We start from the raw sequence: 18,959 nt of genomic DNA on the forward strand, positions 1-18,959 counted from the left end.
GTAGATTAATATGTTTTTCAATAATTTTTTAAATTCTATATTCATTAGTTTTTATGAAAAATAATTGTCCACATTAAGATGCCGCAAAATTAAACAATCTTAAATATTCAATATTCAGATACAGACGTAGTTTCTTAATATTGGAATATGCATTCAAATTCTAACATCTTATTCTTAACAAATAGTGTCTTTTAATCTCGTTTGAGATTTGTATATTAATATAAAAAAAAATGTGGGATTCAAAAAATATCAAGTAAGAAAAATATATTTGAAGGGGAAAAGTGATAAGAACAACTTTAATGCATGAGTGTAAACTAAGATTATTAGTTGGATTCACAAAATCAGATACTATATATTTTAGAACATTCAAAATTTTCAGTGGAAGATTGAAAATTGAAGTATTTATTATCCTAAGAATACCTACAAAAAAAAAAATATATATTACAAACAAAACTTTACCACAATCCCATAAAACAAAATATGGAAAATATAAATTACCATGATTAAGCAATTAGCTTAGCGTCAAAAGCTACAACAACTTTTGTAGTATACGACATATAATTTAAAAGGTTACAATTTACCCGTATTTTCAAGTGAATAAATAATAGAAAAATTAAAATTAAAATGATTTTGTATTTGAGATTATATTATAAAATTAATTCTCGTATGAGTTATCTTATTTTGGATTGGTTATAAAATAATACGAGAAATACCTAGAAATCCTTTTAGCGGTTAAAAAAAAAAAAGTAACAAAAATTAATACATTTGAACAGAAGAAAGAAGTGAATCACCACAAACATACCCACTATTCATAGAAAGAAGTGAATCTCCAAAAAAAGAAGGGTTAATACGTAGCACTTTTGATCTTTTAGTTATTGATAAATTCTAAATTTAGTCCTTGTGATATTTAACTAATCATATTTAACCTTCAATTACTTGAAATGTACACTTTTGATCCTTTTTCCTATGAATATTTACAAATTTTCTAAGTTATTGACCATTCCATCATTTAATTATTACTCTATATTTGAGGGTCAAAATAATCTAAATATAAAGTATTTCCTACATAAAAATCAAAATAACACATTTTAATTAGTTAAAAGTCAGATGTATTGAGTCATATATATTACGACAAGTAAAATTAGAATATACTAATGATTGAGGGACCAAAAGTGTTATCCCCTTAATAGAGATTAGAGAAATAACATTTTTGATCTCTTAATTATTGGTAAATTTTAATTTTAGTTCTTATGCTATCTGATCAAGCATATATAACCTTCAGTTACTTGAAACGTTCACTTTTGATCCATTTGCTTGTGAATAATCATAAAAATTTCTGAATTATTAACTATATTATTATTTAATGATCCATGCATTATGTTGAATTGTTATTGTCACTCCATATTTGAGGGTAATATACCTTTAAAATAATTTGAATATAACACATTTCTTACATAAAGAGACTAAAAGCAGACATTTTAACTAATTAAAAATTAAATATGTTACATGACATCTCACAAGGACCAAAATCATAATCACAAACTAGGGAGCAAAAATTGTAATTTACCCTTAATAGAAATTAGAGAAAAGAAATCCAAAAAGACTAGGACAAAATCTAGTCTTGAGGATAATAGAAGTGGGGTCTTTTTTTTTTTTTTTTCTTTTTCTTTCTCAACGAAACAAGTAACAGAGTTGGCATTATCTGGCTTTCTCAATTTGTCATTCGCTCTGCCTTAATATTACAAGGATTAAATCTAGAATATAGTGACAATTGAAGGACCAAATGTACTTAATAGAAATTAGAGGAAAAAAAAAAACAAATATAACATATTTTCCACATAAACTTGTATTTGTTATTTCATATTCAAGGATAATATACTTTTCAAGTAACCCTAATATAAAACATTTCTTACTTAAAGTCATGGAAGGGGTCTTTCGGAAACGGCCGCTCTACCTCCCAAGATAGAATTAAGGTCTGTGTACAATCTACCCTTTTCCGACCCCACTTATTAAATGTCACTGGGTATGTTGTTGTTGCTGCTGTTAAAGTCGCCGAAGGAGGTTTGAGTAAACCTGTAGCCACCACCTGGCTCCGCCCTGCATAAAGGGACTAAGATTATACATTTTAATTGGCTAAATTAGATACGTTAGAGTCATATATCATATAGACCAAAATCAAAATTTATTAATAATTGAGGGACCAAAGTGAAAAATTAAAGAACACAAACCCAAAAAGACTAGGAAAGTACTATGATTAGTACAATTTAGTGTAGAGTATAATATAAGTGGCTTCTTGTTTTTTTCTCCACAAAACTTGTCATTATCTGCCATTCTCAATTTGTCATTAAAGCTGTTTCTTCTTCTTCTTAGTGGTGAGCAGCTAATTTATGCTTTTAATTCTGCTCAAGTTAACTCTTTTTTTGCTAGTTTATTTTTCAATTTTAATACATGGTGTGCTAATTCATTAAAATTGTTTTGTTGATACATTATATCTGTATATATGCATTTGGGTTTTGTGGGGTTTTAAAATCTTGGTGTTTAATGGAATCATTGAAGGTTAATTACCTAGTCTTAAAGGTGAATGACTTTAATAAATTTTGCTTTTTTTTTATTTCCTTCTGCTATATGTTTCAATTTTCATTCATGAAATTGTTTGTATAGATACTTATAGATACATTAGATCTTTATATATGCATGTAGGTTTTGTGGGATTTTAAAATCTTGGGTTTTAACAGAATTATTGAAGGTAAAAATTCAATCTTTTTTGTTCTATGTTTCAATTTTCATTAATGGAATTATTTTATAGATAGATTATACCTGTATATATGCATTTAGGTTTTGTGGGGTTTTAAAATCTTGGTTTTTACTGAATTATTGAAGGTAAAAACTCAATCTTTTTGTTCTATGTTTCAATTTTCATTGATGAAATTGTTTTTATAGATGAATTATATCTGTATATATGCCTTTGGGTTTTGTGGGGTTTTAAAATCTTGGGTTTTACTAAATTATTGAAGTTGAATGACCTCATCTAAAAGCTTAGAATAAGCTTTAGTGTAAAAAAATTCAATAATTTTTGTTCTATGTTTTAATTTTCATTCATGGAATTGTTTTTATAGATACATTATATCTATATATATGTGTTTGGGTTTTATGGGGTTTTAAAATCTTGGTTTTTTACTGAATTATTGAAGGTAAAAATTCAATCTTTTTTGTTCTATGTTTCAATTTTCATTCATGAAATTGTTTTTATAGATAAATTATATCTGTATGTATGCCTTTGGGTTTTGTGGGGTTTTATAATCTTGGTTTTTTACTGAATTATTGAAGTTGAATTACCTCATCTAAAAGCTTAGAATTAACTTTAGTATAAAAAAATTCAATCTTTCTTGTTCTATGTTTTAATTTTCATTCATGGAATTGTTTTATAGTTACATTATATCTGTATATATGGATTTGGGTTTTGTGGGGTTTTAAAATCTTGGTTTTTAACGGAATTATTGAAGGTGAATTGCCTTAAAAGCTTAGAATTCAATCAAGTTATGCCTTTTCTTTGTCTTCAGCTTTGATTTTGCTCAATTTAACTCTTTTTTGCCAGTGTATGTTTCAATTTTAATTAATGGTGAGTTAATTCATTAAAATTGTTCTATAGATACATTATATCTATTTATATACATTTGGGTTTTGTGGGTATTCAGAATCTTGGATATTTAATGGAATCATGAAGGTGAACTACTGTAATAATTTTCACTCTTTTTTTGCTCTATGTTTCAATTTTTATTCACTGTTAGTTACTTCATGGAATTTTTAAGTCTTTCTTCTTCTTCTTTTTTTTTTTTTGTTAAAGTGTCATACATTATTTTTGTATATATGCATTTGGAGTTTATGGGTATGTTAAGTCTTGGTTTTTAACGGAATCTTTGAAGGTGAATTACCTCGTCTAAAAGCTTAGAATTCAATCAAGCTAGGCTTTTTCTTTGTTTTAAGCTTTTGCTGTAAAAAATTCACTCTTTATTGTTCTATGTTTCGATTTTCATTCACGGCGAGTTAATTCATGGAATTGTATAAGTTCTGCACTTCTTTTTTTTTTTCTTTTTTTTTTTGAAGTGACATTTTTAGTATCTGTATATATGCATTTGAGTTTTGTGGCATTCAAAATCTTGTCTTTTAACAGAATCACTGAGGCGAACAATTATAAAAGCTTAGCAGTCAATCAAGTTGTGCACTTTCTTTGTCTTCAACTTCTACAGTGATCAATTTCACTCTTTTTCGCTATATGTTTCAATTTTCATTCACGGTGAGTTAATTCACGGAATTGTTTTATAGGTGTGTGTGTGTATAAGTCTTATGTTTTCTCTATAAGACGTGTATAAGTTATATCTGTATATATGCTTTGGGTTCCATGGTTTCCCAGCATGCCAGCTGGACGTTCACGATTAGAACTTGTAGGGACAAATGGATGGTGGTGGTCAATTGTATGCACTAGCCCTTTCATTCCTTTATAGCCTATTTCGAACTTTGTTTCGTCCGAAAACCCAACTGGCTTCGATGAATACAATGCTGTCTTCCTCTTATTTAAATCACTTTCTTCATCTGTGCTGTTGCCATTAGGATCAATCAAAGCTCCAACATACATATAGCTGTATATATGCATTTGGGTTCTGTGGGTATTGAAAATCTTGGCTTTTAACAGAATCATTGAAGGTGATAACCTCGTCTAAAAGCTTAACATTCAATCAAGTTATGCCCTTTCTTTGTCTTCAGCTTTTAGTGTGCTAAATTTCTCTCTTTTTTGCTATATTCACGGAATTGTTCTCCAGGTGCACGTATATGAGTCTCTTTATTGTTTTTTTAAGTGATATACATTATATCTGTATATATGGTTTGGGTTTTGTGGGTATTCAAAATCTTGGCTTTTAACGGAATCATTAAAGGTGAATTACCTCGCCTAAAAGCTTAGCAGTTAAGAGAGTGTAGAATGGCTTAATTATATCTTCAATACGCAGTGGAGGAGGGAGGACTTCATCAAGGATGTTCATCATGTACCATACATAAAAAAAGATTTTAACGTTATGTATACAGTGTGATTTTACACTGAAGGGGTTTTTTTTTGGCCCTTCTGCCCCTGTCAATACGCATCATGCGATTATTTTTTGGGGCCATAACACTTGTATTAAAAGTTTAGCCGCTAGGGTGCCCTTTTATTTACTTAATTGTATTTTGAATATGTCTCGTGACATGATGCTTTAACATACATGGTATTTACTTAATTGGGTATCAAAAAAGATATGTCCTATCACGTGATGCTTTTTCTTCGACCACAAGTGCATGCCTTAAAGTTAGCAGTTAGACAGATAATACTTCTATTTATTTATATATTTATGTCTTCAATGTTCTTTTTCTGGAGCCAAGTATGTAGATATACTTTTTGTTAACAGGGTGATGAGATTCCAACTTGCTTGCTCGTACCATGTTAACTTTAATTGCATAATCACTCCGTCTAAAAGTTTAAGTTATTAGAGAAGGCTTGCTTTATTTATATAATTATGTCTTCAACATAAGTTATGATGGATGGTTATTGTTATTCAAAGTGATGAGGTCTTTTTTCGTAGAGTATCAAGTGTTAAGACTTCTGATAAAGCTGACTCTTTTCCCCTTCAACAATGATCTTCAGCTGGATTTTATGGAACTTTTAACAATTTATAGGTTTTTGTAATTTCTGATGTGTGTGAATGTAAGAATTCAAGTATATTAGTTATCTTTAATATATTTAGTAGAGAACAAACATTGGCATAATTACGAAGTTTCCCCTTTGGACATGCAGATCATTTGTTCAATACGTGGAAACAACCTCTTCGCATAAATCCAAAGGGAAGGCTGCAGATAATATTTGATCGCCCTTCTACCCTGGGGAGCATTTCATGTACAGAATATGCCTTTCTTTTTTTGGTACTAAATATTTTTATAGCATGTTTGGTCAAGTTTCTAAAATCAACTTATTTTGAAAAGTATTTTTTTCAAAAGTGCTTGTTCAAAAAAGTATTTTTGGTGAGAAGCAGTTTATGTTTGGTTAATTAATTTGAAAAACACTTTTGAGGAGCAATTACTGTTTAACCAAGCTCCTAAAAAGTCCTAATTGTATTTTCTCAAAGGTGCTTTTTACAGAAGGGCTTTAGGGGAGAAGCTATTGTTTTCCGCTTCTCAAAAACAACTTCTGCTTCTACTCAAAAACACTTTTTCTTCTCCTAAAAGCTTGGCCAAACACCTCAACTTTTTTAAAAAAAAACCTTCGTTTTAAAGTAAAGCACTTTCGGCCTTGGAGAAGCTTGGCCAAATAGACTATTAGTCAACTTACATTGAGTATAATCTTTTTCTTTTGCCTCTAATCATTGTTGGTCTGATCTGTTTGTTGTTAAAAGCTGAATCCCATTAAAATGGCCCGAAACCCCTTGGAGTGCTTTGATATTTTGTATGACGTTCAACGTTTACGGAGAAAGAGTGCACACTGTGGGAATAAGGAAGCAGGGTCTGATAATAGTGATATTTGGCGTTTCAAAAGGCAGATAAGAAAAACGAAGAATATCGATGAAGATTATGCACAGTTTTTGATGCTTCTCCTTGACTATGATAAAGAGTCCATAAATGAAAGTGCAAATGAAAGTATCCCTATTGTTAGAGATGAGCTTAATGACGACGTGGATGAGGATGGTAACGAGGACGAAGATGATGGGGATGGTAATGAGGACGAAGACGATGAGGATGAGGATGATCCAGATTACAAGAAGTTTTTGGCTAATGTTAAGCCAAAAGGGAACTCATATGTGCTTAAAGTTGATAGAAGCGATAGGTTTCCTGTATTTGTAGAGTACGAGAAAGAAGATAGATCTGGATCTGATGAAGAGTGTGAATGTTTAGGACAGGAAAAACAACAAGACGCTAGGGATGAGAAAGATTTAGATAAAGTAGAAAGTCATCCATTTTCAAGAACTGTACTGGAAAATGATAATGATGTGATAGTTGAGCCTTTGGGTCCTGTTACTCAGAAGGGAAAAGGGCTTACAAGCCAGAATCCTGGGAGGCCTCGGAAGGGTGAGACAAAAAATAGGTCAAATAAGGAGCAGAAGACAGGGAAAGGGAGAAAATCAGCTAAAAAATTCAATAACAAAGAAGAAGCAGCTGATGTAGATGAAGACTATTCCTTACTTCTGGAGAAATTTATTTGTAAGAATTGGCGCATGACAAACTCATTTATTAGGCAATATAATCTAAAAAGAAAGCCATCATTAAGGGCTCTCCTGGAAAGTGATAGCGATATACCTCCAAAGAAAAAGAAGAAAAAGAGGCTTAGGAAGCAGAAAAGTAGCACGAAGGGAAATGATGCATCCAAGAGGCAGGGAAAGGGTGAGAAAAGGAAGAGGTCAAGCAAAGAGCCGACGGCGCGGAAAGGGAGAAAATCATCAGCAGTTGTGGCTGTCAACGAAGATGTAGCCAGAATGACACCAGTAAATGTTGCTGTCAAAGAAGAGATAGCTGATGTAGATGAAGCCTCATTTAAGGCTGCTGAAGAAGATCTTCAAATAATTGTTGGTGATAATTATACATTTGGAAAGGAAGGAAGCTCTAATCTCATCGAAGCTTCTTCAGGAAAACACTGTGAAAATGTATGATCCTCCATCTCTGCTATGATCCTCCATTCTCTGCTTCTCCTCCCCATTTTATTTTATCCTCCCTACACATGCTTGCTTTCTTAGGGTGTGTTTGGTATGACGGAAAATGTCTTCCTATTTTTCCTTGTTTGGTTGCACTAAATATCTTGGAAAATGTTTTCCTCAAAGTACAAGAAAATGGAGGGAAATTTTTTCCTTAAAAAATTGAGGGAAAACATTTTCTGGATCAATAAAAAGTTAAAAACACACCAACGCATTCCCAACCCACCTACCCCTTGCCTAACCCCCACCCTCGCCTACTCCATCCCTGCTTGCCCCTTCCCTTTGCCCCACCTACCACTTACCCCCTACCCTTCTACCCATCCCCACCCTCTTACTCCCTACTCCCCCCCTACCCCCACACCACCACCAGAATTTGCACTTAGTGTTTTGCTTTGAATGTGCAAATGCTCCTAAAATGATAGTTTCCAACTTGCGTACCAAACACAAGAAAATGAGTAGGAAATCACTTATTTTCTGGAAAATCTTTTCTTGGAGAACATTTTCCGTCATTCCAAACACACCCTTAGTTAATTTGAAGTTTTTGGAAAATATTCCGTTGTGATATGCTTATATATTGACGATATAATTAATATTAAGGTTGAGGATAGCTGCCCGCTTCAAACTGTGACTTCTGATTTTTGGTGGAATGTCAAGGCTCTTCTTGAGAAGCCTTATGATCAGAAGGAATATATAGAACTGTGGAAACTTGTCAAATGTAGAAAGCCTGTTCTAAAGAGTTCGGACTTACGTAATGGGAAATTTTGCTCAACGAGGCGGTTGGGCAAGTCATATTTGGATCATCATAAAGGTGAGCTAAACATCTTAAATTTATTCTGCATTGATGTTATGGTTTGCTTTACGTATCAAAGTATCGGTACACACCATCTATGAAATTGGCAAGTTTGTCAGCATCTAATAAATGATGTTGTACACCAAAATGAATAATAATAAAATATAAATAATAATTATGGAAGATAATCTTAGAACTATGATGGAACTTTTTACGCACTAGAAAGGCACGCAATTTATATCATGCTTAAGTCCTTCTAATTACTGTCATCTAAAGAAGTTCTCACCTCTAGCATATTAATTTACGCTCTTATGAAAAGTGATTTTTTTTTTTTTTTTTTTTGCTTACAGCAATCTGGATCTTGGTTATCAACAATTTGCCTAATAGCACTATTTTAGGATTTTTTCGGTTTTGATTTTCTAAACATAGACATTGATAGAGGAGTCTTCTTTTCTCACTTTTCTTAGTTCGATTAAAATTGTTCAAAAGTTAATTCCATCCGACCATGCTCTACCTTCAGTTAAATTTTCTTGGGTGCTTTTTTCTGTATTTTCTGCAGTTCTATACTGTAAACATTAAGCAGCATTTGATCTTTGTGCTTCTTTATATTGTTATTTTAAGTTTCACTATAAAGGCATTATGTAATGATTGTTAGCTTTAAACCTGCAGACCTTGATGAAAAACTTAAAGAAGTTGACAACGACAAGATGAAAAAGCTAAACATCTTGCGCGGCTTTTTCTTTTGGTTACAGGTGAGTTGCTCATATTCGTTACTCTGGATAAAGAATTGTTTAATGCATTCCTTTGGCTAGACTTCTTGCAATTACCACCACCCCCCCGGCGGGGGTTGCGGCAGCCTGAGCCGCATGGAAAAGCTGTAGGAGGAGTCCACCTAGAGGCATCTAGGAAGCTTCCATGCCCAGTGATCTTAGGAATACACTTGCAGTGACTTGGTGACTTACTGAATCACTGATCAATATAAAAGAAGGCTAAATACCTAGATATGCCCTGAAACTTGGCACATTTTGTAAGTTGGACACTTAAAGTTAACTAGTGATCAGATAGACACTTTTACTTCACAGAAATGGGTCTTATTAACGCCTCATGTTGACATGGCAAATCAGGTGAGTTTCACTTAAATTTGGGAGCTTGAGGACCCCAATTATTCATTCTTTTTCATTTTTTTTAGAATTAAAGTGATTACCTTGTGTGGCCCCCACATATAGTTAAGCTTAACACTGATATCCATAAACAATTTATTTTTAGACTAAATACCTAGATAGCCCCTTAAACTTGGCACGTTGTGTATGTTAGACAGATTGTTGCTCGAGAGTGCTTTTCAAATTGATTAGCCAAACACAAACTGCTTCTCATCAAAAATACTTTTTTGAAAAGCATTTTTGAAAAAAGTACTTTTTGAAATAAGCCGATTCTAGAAGCTTGGCCAAATAGGATTTTAGTAACTTATTAGACAACCAAATAATTTGGTCTTATTTTTAGATGAAATGAAGCTTATGGGAACATTCAATATGCTGATACAAGACAAAACATCACTGGTGTTCGCATCTTGTGTGACTTTATTATTTACCTATATTCAAAATTTCATGTGACTTGCAGAATAAAAATTGTTTCTGTGATTGATAACTTGATCCAGTTGAAGCCAACCTTTTTCTCTTTTTGGTTTCCATTAGAATCCAATGGAAGCTTTGAAACAACTTAAATTTTATATTTCTATGCTAGTTACGTTGATCTCATTTGCTAGTCTGAGGAATTTCATTATGAGGGACTAGTGAGATAAATTCTGTACTTTCAGTTAAACAACAATTACACTAATTCCAGATTTGAGACAATTGCTTGTCTTACTATGTTCTGTTCATCACATTTTTTTTGCTTTACACAGTTTTACAATATAAACTCCACGATTTTTCTTCTGTGGTTGCTAGAATCTCACACAGAAAGGAGCTTTCAGGCCTTGGACCAATCCGGAGTGGCTCTCATTGTTGGAAAATTCTACTGTTCCAATGCTTACTTTCTCTGATAATCAAGCCGGGACAATGTGGTGAAACATGTTACTAAAGAACGCCATGCCTAAGTCAAAAATGATACAATCGATCATCCGTTTTGTTATAATTTTGTAAGATATTGAAGTCCATGTATCATAAATGGAAATAAACCAAGTGGATTATCTTGCTATGCAACGGAATTTGGGTAATATTTCGATCTGCTTGTGTCTAATTTCTTCTACTTCTTTCCTTTTTGGTCGGTTCTGTTGCCTATTTACATCCTCTTATTATGTCACCTTCTGAATACAATGCAAAAGGCGTAGGAAAAAGAGACCTTCCTTTGTTCGTGTCGAGCCAATAAGACTTTAGGCCCCTTTGCCCAAAGAAATATCAATCTGTTATGTGCAGATGTTGTAACTAACTATTTTAGGAATGCAGTTTTGGAAGCTTTTCCTTTTTGTGGACCGTCATTCTCATTTCCCTTGTCAGAAAGAGGGTAGGGAGAAAATGAAAGAGGTAAAAGTTATTTATATAGTATTTAGTTGTACATTTTCAGGATTAAATCTTGAAAGGGGAATGAGTATTTAGAAGGAAAACAAAGAAAACTCATGGTAAATGAGGATTCATATGGTCGACTCTAATTTATTTGAAATTGAGGCATAACTATTGCACCTTGACTGTGTCAGTCTCCTAACTTTGCTCTTGAGAGTTATAATTTTCTTTCAATTCTTCCTTTCTTCTATAGCATTAAAAGTTGCACTTGATTAGGAAAACTTCTCCATTACTTCACTATTTGTTTGCAAGATAAACTTACACAATAAGTATGTTTAAGGCAACATATTATTTCAATTCGAGGGCAAAGGTTAGGCGAATACTTTCTCTTTTTATAACGGTTATATCCTACTTAACTATTGGGTACCTATTACTGGCCATCAACACAGGTATTGGGTAACGCTACTGTGACTTAGCATGAATATACTAAAAGAAGGGGAAAAAAATCCTTGGATTGATTTTGAACACTTAACTAAAGTTTGAAGTGTTGGACAAAAGAGAAATTGGTACAAATGGCCAACATGTAGAAATAAAAAAACAAAGCAATGAAAAGGAAAGTAACAAAGAAACAAAAATAGGAAAAAAATTGCTAGGTATCACTATTGTTTCCCACAAATGAGGGAGTGGTTCATATGGCCCTTTTTATCATCTTATCTTTTCAATTCTTTCTCAACCTCATGCACTACATTTAATGTTTCTGTGGTCTGTATTAGCTTCTTGTGAAGTAAATTTTAAATGGCCTTCTTTTATGTTTCATCATAGATCTCTAGTCATCTTGATAAGCTCTTTGATTTTTCTCGCATATTCTATTCGAACCATGTGTTTGTTATAGTTTTTTTTTTTTTTTTTTTATATTATTTAAGTCCACTTTCGTTAGAAGATGTACAAGAGATAAAAGAATAGACAAAATTGCTAGTGCTTTTCAAAATCCTGCAACCCATCTCTATTTGACAAAAAAGAAAATTTATTCGATCTCGATGTTTATAATGTGTGATTGGTACATATTTATCACTTAATCATGATTAAAAAATATATATTTATTTTAATTTTTAATTGCTAAAATTAAATTATTTGATTTAACATAAACGCTGACTAGATAATTAATATTAGGTGGGGGGAAGAGAGGAGACGTGTGGTGTTTTGCCATAACCTGTAATTGTGGAGAGGACCTCATTTGGACTATTATCATATGATGATTCTTCTCATTAATATTATTTGTTATTTTGCAAACATAGATCTTTTTCTAAATATTTGCTGTCTCAGAAATCAAAGCATTTATTACTTTCTTATAAAATAAAATCACTCTTATTCTTTTAAAAATTAGTGAAATGTTAATTAAGTAAAATGCTTAAAAGAGATGCATCACTAGTTTTTGCCGAATTTAGATAGATACTCTTAAAGCGTTTAACTTTTTTCCTACAAAGAGCACAAAAATGTTATACGATTTACAATAATATAGACTTCGAGGGTCTATGGAAACAACCTCTTTACCTTCACAAGGTAGGGTTAAGTCTGCATATGCACCACCCACCCAAACTCATTTATGAGAATACACTGGGTATGTTATTGTTATTGACGACTTACAATATAGACTAGAAGTAGTAATATTTAATACATAAAGACTCTTCGAAAATACAAATAGCATTAGTAAGATTGCAACTGTGTAGATTTTTGTTAGTAATTTTATGAACATATGCTCTTCTAATCTATCTACTCCCACGTATAATTATAAACTTTTTTTTTTGACAAGATTTTCTTTTATAAACTTACAACGTTTAAGTAAGAGTCCAAAATCTTTAAATATTTGAGACAAAAAATATTGGCTTTTTTGAGAAAAAGATAAAAGTAAAAATTGAAAGTTAGACGTATGGAAATTCACAAATTTCTTAGCCATAGGGTTAGCATCCACGTATACGCTACTTATCCGCCACGTCAGGTACATAGTGGGACCCACATAAGAAGGTTGAGTGGTCTCATGCACTTGTTATAAGAGTTTGTATTTGTTGCTTTGCACTTTTCATATTCCCCTTTGCTTCTCTGCTCGGAGGCCTGAGAGCCAGTTACAGTTATTAAGTCCATTTCAGGTAAATGTTCTTCAAAACTCACTTGTATTTTATTCATAAATATAAATATTTGTGTGTGTATATAGTCAAATCTCTCTGTAACGATATCGTTTTTCCTGATACTTTCTGTTGCTATCGTAGCGAAATATTGTTATAGAGAACATATTGTATGACACAACATGAAGGATTGGTTCAATAGAAAATATGGTTGCCAGAGTGAAGGATTGTTATAGAGGATGATTGTTATCGAGAGGTCTGATTATGTATATATTATTTTTGAGTTTATGTTCTGTGCAGTGACATGTTAAATGTTAAGTTAGACCCACAATATCCGCTAACTCTACGTATTAAGCCTGATATGATATCCTACAAAATAGGTTGAGTATACTGATAGTGTAAACTTTTCCTTTTACTGCCAAGTATATGAACTCATATGTTATACTCCCTCCGTTTCAATTTTTTATGTCTTGGTTTGATTGAGAATGGAGTTTAAGAAAGTAAAGAGATATGACCTTAAACTAAAGATGTGTTTGATGCACCGAAATGCTCTTGAATCTTGTGGTCTTAAATATTTCATGTGGGGTATTGGAGTTGAAGAGATACTAGTAAATATGGAAAGTGGCATTCTTTTATTAATAGACTAAAAAAGATAAGTAAGACACAAATAAATGAAACAGAGAGAATATATGTTATAGTATACACTCGTGCCATCTTGTTTTGTATAGTCGTCGTGTTTGACTGGATATAGAGTTTAAGATACTAATTTTATGTTACAGTACTACTTACAGCTGAAGAAATACGTTTGATCCAAAAAATAAACAGGATTCTTGAAAGTTGTGAGTATGTATGGAATAATAATGTTAATTTAGAAAATTATTTTCACAGAATTTAGTCTCTTTGACCTTTTCCACACTAATTTCCTAATATATAGGGTCTAGGCTGATATTATGCAGACTGCTTAACTGAGTCAATTAATGGACACAAAATTCCATTTTCCAAAAAATGCAAAAGAGCTTTTTCTTGTTGAAATTAGCAGAAAAAGAAAATAAAATGTAGCATCCTAGGATGTGGTTAGCAGTCACTGAAGTGAGTGAAAACTATAGAAAACCATGGTTCAGAACCGATGGAATAGTCCCACTGCGCACAAGCTGGCCCAGACACCACCATTATTAAAAAAAAAAAAGTGTATTTATCAGTGTCTCGTTCTAGCCATACAAGTGGTAGAACATTATTTTTCTTGTTCCTGTTTGTAATTATATGGTAATTGGAATTTTCAAGATTCTTATATGAGGAACTTTTTTGTGTGCGGATATGTTGAAGGCATAAGGTTGATTTTTGAAATCCCAAAGGGAGAAGATGGACTATGTCAATGGACCTGGAAGGAACCACTTGTTTGTTCCGGGACCTGTCAATATCCCGGAACAAGTTCTTCGTGCTATGAACCGGAACAATGAAGATTACAGGTCCCCGGCCATTCCAGCTATGACGAAGTCCTTGCTTGAGGATGTGAAGCAGCTTTTCAAGACTACTAGTGGAACTCCATTTCTGATCCCAACTACAGGTAGAGTAATATGTCGGTATCTTACTCTTTATCGTCCTGATATTTGCATCTGAATGAGTTTGGTTTAATGATCCATCGGTTCCTAAATATTATTTTGGTATGGTTTGCTACTTATTTCAATTTTCCAGACAGGGGAAAGGCAAGTTGCCTAGGTTTAGTTCTATTGATCATCCACCTTGGGGTTAAAATGAAGAGATAAGATTTTGTTTAGCATTAGGATGAGTCTTAAGCCGTAATATAAGGCCAAATGGAAGACAAAGATCTATATAGATAATACTAATCAGTTGGGACTAAATTTTAGTTATTTCAGTACGTTTGCTTTAGGTCCAATACCTACAAGGAGTCCTGCTAGAGATTTATATGCCAGTAGACCTTATCTTTTTTAATTTTCTTTTTTACCCCTTCCTCAGGAGCTCCGCCTTTTTTCTCCCTTGGCGACTCGAACCCACAACCTTCGGAGGGTGTTTACCATCTGAACAACCCCCTCTTGTCCAGTAAAGATATAGAGAACGCCTAGTGTGTTTTTATTTTTATTTTTGTTTAATATTGGAATGAGATGAGTTTAATGGAGCGACGCAGATAGTGGACATTCAAAACCGACCTCAACTTGTTTATGATTAGACGTAGTTGTTGTGATGTTGTATTGGGGTGAATCTTTTCAAATTGATTTTGTCCTATTATAGTAATATAAGGAAGGCAATAGCTTTGCAATAATATGAACGACATCAGTGGTCGCATAGTTTTAAGTAGTTCTTGGATTTTTCGTGGCTCAACTGTCAAACTCGTGATGGCCAAACCTTATATTGTTTACATGTGGCAGGAACTGGTGCATGGGAAAGTGCACTTACAAACACCTTATCTCCTGGTGATAAAATTATATCCTTCCTCATCGGTCAGTTCAGTCTGCTGTGGATTGATCAGCAGAAACGTCTCAACTTTGATGTAGATGTTGTTGAGAGTGACTGGGGCTACGGTGCAAACCTTGAGGTTTTGGCCTCGAAAATTGCAGAAGATAAGTCACATACAATCAAGGCGATTTGCATTGTGCATAATGAGACTGCCACTGGAGTTACCAACAACTTGGCTACTGTAAGGAAAATACTCGGTAATGCATCTAACTGTGGCATATTTTGTTCAGATAATCGAATTCAGACTTCGAAAAGTATGCATGAATTTCACTATCTCTCAAGTTTCACTCCTGTTTCTATTTCTTTTTTCGCCAAGTTCCTCTCTTATAGCCTGTTTGGCCAAGTTTTCGAAATTTGCTTATTTTGGAAAGTGCTTTTAATCATAAATGCTTTTCGAAAAAATAATTTTGGACAGTAGCAGTTTGTGTTTGACTAATCAATTTGAAAATAACTTTTGCTAATAATAGAACAGTACGTTATGCTTGGCCAATGTTTCAAAAGTGCTTATGGGGAAAAACTACTTCTTTTAGCTTTTGATAAACATCATCGCTACTACTCAGAAACTCTTATTTTTTTCCCTAAAAGCTTGACCAAATACCTCAACTTTCTAAATAAGTACTTTTCGGAAAGAGAAAAAAAGCACTTTTGACTTCCCAAAAAGCATGGCCAAACAGGCTATTAGTATATCTGTGCCAAATTATGAAATGATTGCTAACAAATTTGTCGATGCCTGCCAGATCACTACCAGCATCCTGCTCTTTTCCTTGTTGATGGAGTGTCCTCAATTTGTGCCCTCGATTTTCGAATGGATGAATGGGGTGTAGATGTGGCACTTACTGGTTCCCAGAAAGCACTTTCCCTTCCCACCGGGCTCGGAATTGTCTGTGCTAGCCCAAAAGCTCTTGAGGCTACCAAAACTGCAAAATCAGTGAGAGTTTTCTTCGACTGGAATGATTACCTTAAGTTCTACAAGATGGGAACTTATTGGCCGTATACTCCTTCCATCCAACTTTTGTATGGTCTGAGAGCAGCTCTCGACCTTCTTTTCGAGGAAGGCCTCGAAAATGTGCTTGCAAGACACGCTCGCCTCGGCAAAGCAACAAGGTAAATAAAACCTCTGTTAGTAAATAAAATAGGAAGGATCTAAAGCTCGATATGCTATGCTTACGTTTAGTTACATTATAATAGTGATATACTTCAAGCAGTACTGATCAAAACCTTGGCTTTTCACTTAAATTTTAAAGTTTATGATAGAAAGTTAGAAACTAAGTGGACAAAATCTCTACCAGCATTCAACATAACAAGATACTCCTAATAAGAGACAACCAAAATCATACTCTTATTGAGCTGATGATTCATACCTGTTATGGTTTTATTAATTAGTGAATCATGTATATCATGTTTTGCAATAACCCCAGCTTATTTGCACTTCGCTAAGATAGTAAGTACTTCAGTTGTTCCATTTCATATAATGTTCTTCCATTTTTAGCCTATCAATGTATATCTAAGAGATGCATCAGTTTCGCCAGGATTCATTCTTAGTAAATCCAGAGTTACATTTTATTGATAGTGCTTAGCATACATAATTGGAGATACGTTCTTGAATCGGAGAAATGATACATATTTTTGTTTTTTGAATGAGAACGCAGACTCGCCGTGGAGGCATGGGGCTTGAAGAACTGCACTCAGAAGGAGGAATGGTTCAGTGATACCGTCACTGCTGTTGTTGTTCCTCCATACATCGACAGTGCTGAAATTGTGAAAAGGGCATGGAAGCGATACAACTTGAGCTTAGGTCTCGGCCTAAACAAAGTTGCAGGAAAGGTTTTCAGAATAGGACATCTTGGCAACTTGAATGAGGTAACCGTCTCTTACTGCAGATAACATGTCTTATTTGATCACACATTTTGTGAAGACTGACAAAATAAAGATTATACAGTGATTCCTCAAGCATGTGTCTGTCACTATGGAACAGAATTGGAATTTCCTTTTAGATTCTAAAAGGAATTCAAGAACAATTTTTTAATATTCAAGATCATTTCTCGAGTACGTGTTAGCCACTATGATAATTGGTGTGGAGATACAGTTCTAGCATACTACCATATGCATAAGTTCTGGCTTGTAGTGTATTAGCCCCAGATATTCAACATCATCAAGCTGAGGGCTATTTCAACTCTATACCAACTAAACTAAAGGCATAAAATCTTCATTTAACAGTTAATTTCTTTTCTTTCTCTTTTGAAATACTTCATAGTTCATCATTACCATTTCACTGTCTTAGAGATTCTGTTCTGATTCACTGTGTAATGACACTTCAAAGTTAAAGCACCTTACATATATATATATGTGTGTGTGTGTGTGTGTGTATATCTCATAAAACTCAGTGTCGATGGTTTTAGGCTCTTCTCTTCTTTTTTCAATTGCTGTACATATATACTCAAAACTTCTATTACCTCTCTCATTAGTCAAGCCTGTTTTTTATGTGCTTTCTTGAATTTACCACTCCATCCTTTCCAATTCACGTGGCACTTTCCATTTTGGGATATTCTGAAATGTTTGACACCATTCTATTTTTATCCTACTTTCAAGAATTTGGCCTCATTAAACAATTACTCTTTAATTTGACGTGATGTTTTCTCTCTTTCAAACTAGTACTCTACTATTCTTGACTATCTTTTCTTTTTCTGGTTTCCCACTCGGTGTCTGTAACCCGCATTGGGGTCCGACTAAATCCGGATTCTTGCATGGAAGTCCCACTTTAGAGGTAAAGCTCCTTAACAAAGGCGACTCCACACCTAAGGCTTGAACCGAAGACCTCTAGTTAAGAAAGGAGTTCTTATCGCTCCACCACAACCGTTGCTTGCTACTATACTCTACTATCATCACTGTTATGTTATACAAGTCAAATTAACAACTAAAATTCCGTATCTAGTCAAACACCGACACACCGAATGAGTACTCATGTTCTGCTAATTTCTCCTCTCCTTTTATTTTTATAGGTTTGGTATATTCCTAACTATAGCATACTTACCTCCTTTTTTTTTTTTTTTTTTTTTTTTTTTTTGTGCGTGTGTGTGTAGTTGCAACTGCTGGGATGTCTTGCTGGAGTTGAAATGGTGCTTAAGGATGTTGGTTATCCAGTGAAGTTTGGTAGTGGAGTTGCAGCTGCTAGTGCCTTTCTGCAAAATTCCACTCCACTTATTCCATCAAGGATCTAATCCAATCGTTATTAAAAGTATACAAAAGCAATGCATGTAAATTATTCTCGTCATGTTACTTTTGTTCACTGTTCAGATACTGGTTGAGAATATTTTTGTAAAATTGAACAATTTCCTTGTTCTTCTTCTGACTATATGTATTTTCTTTTTCTTTGGAA

General features: G+C 33.5%; 2 protein-coding genes across 2 annotated transcripts; both read left to right on the top strand.

Moving 5' to 3' along the window:
* Positions 1-2,220: 2,220 nt before the first annotated feature.
* On the top strand, positions 2,221-10,718 carry LOC132604581 (FK506-binding protein 3-like). Its single transcript, XM_060318144.1, has 5 exons — positions 2,221-2,372; positions 5,822-7,658; positions 8,304-8,514; positions 9,166-9,248; positions 10,440-10,718. The coding sequence occupies exons 2-5, from the start codon at positions 6,432-6,434 to the stop codon at positions 10,557-10,559; spliced, it is 1,641 nt and encodes a 546-aa protein (XP_060174127.1). The 5' UTR covers positions 2,221-2,372; positions 5,822-6,431; the 3' UTR covers positions 10,560-10,718.
* Positions 10,719-12,982: 2,264 nt separating this feature from the next.
* Positions 12,983-18,959, top strand: LOC132604582 (serine--glyoxylate aminotransferase). The gene is made up of 6 exons (XM_060318145.1): positions 12,983-13,135; positions 14,435-14,675; positions 15,496-15,780; positions 16,321-16,687; positions 17,233-17,443; positions 18,664-18,959. The coding sequence occupies exons 2-6, from the start codon at positions 14,471-14,473 to the stop codon at positions 18,799-18,801; spliced, it is 1,206 nt and encodes a 401-aa protein (XP_060174128.1). The 5' UTR covers positions 12,983-13,135; positions 14,435-14,470; the 3' UTR covers positions 18,802-18,959.

The sequence above is a fragment of the Lycium barbarum genome, chromosome 7 (genome assembly GCF_019175385.1).
Source record: "Lycium barbarum isolate Lr01 chromosome 7, ASM1917538v2, whole genome shotgun sequence".
Taxonomy (NCBI): Eukaryota; Viridiplantae; Streptophyta; class Magnoliopsida; order Solanales; family Solanaceae; genus Lycium; species Lycium barbarum.

Excerpts from the sequence above, each read along its gene's own strand:
- LOC132604581 (XM_060318144.1), top strand. The coding sequence starts at position 6,432 with ATGGCCCGAAACCCCTTGGAGTGCTTTGATATTTTGTATGACGTTCAA. Across the intron at positions 7,659-8,303 it reads CAGGAAAACACTGTGAAAAT|GTTGAGGATAGCTGCCCGCT; the intron begins GTATGATCCTCC and ends ATTAATATTAAG. Across the intron at positions 9,249-10,439 it reads GCTTTTTCTTTTGGTTACAG|AATCTCACACAGAAAGGAGC; the intron begins GTGAGTTGCTCA and ends TGTGGTTGCTAG.
- LOC132604582 (XM_060318145.1), top strand. The coding sequence starts at position 14,471 with ATGGACTATGTCAATGGACCTGGAAGGAACCACTTGTTTGTTCCGGGA. Across the intron at positions 16,688-17,232 it reads CGCCTCGGCAAAGCAACAAG|ACTCGCCGTGGAGGCATGGG; the intron begins GTAAATAAAACC and ends ATGAGAACGCAG. Across the intron at positions 17,444-18,663 it reads ATCTTGGCAACTTGAATGAG|TTGCAACTGCTGGGATGTCT; the intron begins GTAACCGTCTCT and ends GTGTGTGTGTAG.